Genomic DNA, 3494 nt, shown 5'->3' on the forward strand with positions numbered 1-3494 from the left:
CGGGGGAGTCACGTGATCTTCCCGCAGCCGAACTATGCGGACACGCTCATCAGCCAGGAGAGCTGTGGGAAAAGCGAGCCTCTCCTGATATCTCAGGATTTACTGGAAACAAAAGGTGAATCCAGCCTTAATCAGGTGAGTCAAATCTTGCCACACTGAAACGTAGGGAAAGAACTCCATAAATGTCTCCAATTATATTTCATATATGTGTGTGTGTGTGTGCATATATAGATCAATAAAACACTTCTTTTTTAGTATTCTGTTGCTTTAAAGTGGAAAGACAGATGATCCTTCAGTAACGATCAGTAACAGTTACTATACCTAAAAGTTATTTATCCTTTGTAATCTTCATTTGGTTACAGTGTCAGTAGCAATTTATTAATTTTATACGTGTAACAGCTCACATCTCTAAAGCCATTATTCTTTAGGCATTACTGAAAGGATAGACTAGAATTATGAATAGGAAGCAATTGTGTAAACTCATATTAACATATTATCTTGTATGAGGCTATTGTTTCATCTCTATTGAGTATTTTTAAATTTCCTCTTTTTACACCCTACTGTGTTTTGCTTGAAATTTGCTTTTCTTTCCTTTGAGACAGGTGTTTTCCATTATGATTAAACAATAACAATTTATAAATATTGGAAAATATATTTAAATTTTGGATATAACTTTCACAGGGATAGTTTCTCAATGGGATTGGTACATTTCACATATTGTGTTGTACAGTTTGTGACATGCAGTGACTATGTGTGATTTCTTTGGTGCAGGTGATTGTCAAAAATATTACTCACTTAATTCCACTCATTTAATAGATTGCAGAAGTGATTTTAATAACTTCTAAATTGCCTATTATGGTATCACTGTGAGACCCTTTTTGATTTCTAAGGAAAGCTTAATTGGACTATGCCTCAATTAAGCTTAAGAAGAAGAGTTTGAGTTTCTAAATGCTTTTGTCTTCATGGGAAATTGTGGTGCAATCCATAGAGTAAAAGAATGTGTATGATACATGTAACTGGCATGGGGAGCAGAAAAAGAAAATACTGATAATAAATGTATATTGAGAAGCAAATCGTATGTGAGGAGAGATCATTTAAAATAGTGAAGCTTAAAAATATAATTTGGAAATATCAGTTGTCCTGAGACTATGACAGACATATTTGGATTCTTGCATTAAAAATGCATTTCTAGAATCAGAGTGATACATCTTTTTTTCGCTGCCTAGGAGGTCAATAGATTATATATAACTAGTATAACATGAGAAATACATTGTTGTTTGAGTGGACATTGGGTTTCTTTTAGAAAATAATATTTCTGGTTAAGTTGTTGCACAATTACATGATGGGATAGTACATAACTATAAGAAATTAAAAATAGAAAACCTCTTTATGTACTACTGTCAGAAAATGTTATCTTCAAGACATAATAAGTGAAAGAAGCAAAATGTAGAACATGAAATATTGTTTATTTCCTTTTGTGTCTCCCTATAAAGGGAGAACATTTATAAAATTCTGCTGAATGATACAAAACATACTAATGGAGTGACACACTAAAAACGTAACACTGATTTCTCCTGAGAGAAATGTGTTGTTGAAAGCAGAGAGGGAGAGCCTGGAAAACATGACATGTGTAATTTTTGAATCTGGAACTTTATGAATGTGTGCCTATTTACAAACAAATACTCCTTATAAGTTAAAAAAAAAGAGAAAAAATAGTTTTTTGCAACACCTTTAGAACACATTAGTGCAGTTTCTGGGAAAAACCTCTGGGCGTCGCTGTAGGTCAAAAGAAGGGAGAGAAGATAATCAGAGACGCATTTGAGAGCCTCTAAGAGAGTGACTTCCTGCTCAAACCAACCACACAGAGGAGGCCAGTACTGGTTTGGATACAAGAAACAAAAGCAGGAAAAAGTGACCTTACCCCGGATTTTGCCACCCCGGAGGGCTTATTTCTCCTCCCAATCAAGAAGCCGAGCAGCAGTGGAGGGAGACGGGATGAGGCTGAGCGCTGAGACTAGCGGCCCGACGCGGTGGCGGCAGGTACTGTTACCGTTCCTGCTGTCTTTATTTCGCGGGGCTCTCCCAGACCAAATTCGCTACTCAATTCCCGAGGAGCTGGCCAAAAATTCGGTTGTAGGAAATCTTGCTAAAGATCTAGGGCTCAGTGTTCCGGACTTGTCGGCCCGGAAGCTGCGGATTAGCGCGGAGAAGGAATATTTCGTTGTAAAACCTGAAAGCGGTGAATTACTTGTGAGTAACAGAATAGACCGAGAAGAGATTTGTGGGAAGAAGGCTCTGTGCGTTCTGGATTTCGATACTGTCGCCGAAAACCCACTGAATCTTTTCCATGTAACAGTAATAGTAGAGGATATAAATGACAATACTCCGCTATTCAAACAGAGTAAGATTGATTTAAAAATTGGAGAATCCACTAAGCCAGGTAAAACATTTCCACTAGACCCGGCACTAGATTCGGATTCTGGTCCTAATTCACTGCAAAGATATTACCTTAATGACAATGAGTACTTTGATCTCACAGAGAAACAGACTCCAGATGGAGGTAAATATCCTGAGCTGATTCTGAAACATTCTCTGGACAGAGAAGAGCAGAATTTTCATCAACTGCTACTGACAGCGGTAGACGGTGGGGACCCACCCCAGAGCGGCACCACCCAGATCCAAATCCAAGTCACAGATGCCAATGATAACCCCCCAGTGTTCAGCCAGGACGTGTACAGAGTCAGCCTACAAGAGGGTGTGGCACCTGGCTTCTTAGTACTTCGAGTGACAGCCACCGATCAGGACGAAGGAGTCAACGCGGAGATCACCTACTCCTTTCATAATGTGGATGAACAAGTGAAACAGTTTTTTAACTTAAACCAAAGAACAGGAGAAATCACATCAAACAATGATTTTGATTTTGAAATTGCTAATAGTTACACTCTCCGTATAGAAGCGAAAGATCCTGGAGATCTAGCAGCCCACTGCAGTGTCCAAGTCGAAATTCTTGATGAGAATGATTGTGCACCTGAAGTGATTGTGACTTCAGTATTTACTCCCCTACCAGAGGATTCACCACCAGGAACACTGATCGCCTTGATAAAAACTAAAGATAGAGACTCTGGAGAAAATGGGGAAGTTTACTGCCAAATTTTGGGAAAGACCGAGTTTATATTGAAATCTTACTTGAAGAACTATTACAAGCTAACGACAGACAGGACCTTGGACCGAGAGGAGATCTCAGAATACAATATCACAGTAATGGCCACCGACAGAGGTAAGCCGCCCCTCTCCTCTAGTATAACCATCACCCTGCACATCGCAGATGTCAACGACAACACTCCGGTTTTCCACCAGGCCTCCTACGTGGTCCACGTGCCAGAAAACAACCGGCCTGGAGCTTCCATCGCGCAAGTCAGCGCCTCCGACCCTGACCTAGGGCCCAATGGCCAGGTCTCCTACTCCATCGTGGCCAGCGACCTGGAGCCACGCGC

The 3494-nt window shown here is 40.3% G+C and overlaps 1 protein-coding gene across 1 annotated transcript; it reads left to right on the forward strand.

Annotated features, from left to right (window-relative positions):
* Positions 1–6: 6 nt before the first annotated feature.
* Positions 7–3489, forward strand: LOC120859890 (protocadherin gamma-B2-like; the record flags this gene model as incomplete). The annotated part of the gene is made up of 1 exon (XM_040235809.1): positions 7–3489. A coding segment is annotated over exon 1 (1494 nt), but the record flags the coding sequence as incomplete, so codon positions are not given.
* Positions 3490–3494: the final 5 nt, after the last annotated feature.

The sequence above is a fragment of the Oryx dammah genome, unplaced genomic scaffold (assembly GCF_014754425.2).
Source record: "Oryx dammah isolate SB20612 unplaced genomic scaffold, SCBI_Odam_1.1 HiC_scaffold_4043, whole genome shotgun sequence".
Classification (NCBI taxonomy): domain Eukaryota; kingdom Metazoa; phylum Chordata; class Mammalia; order Artiodactyla; family Bovidae; genus Oryx; species Oryx dammah.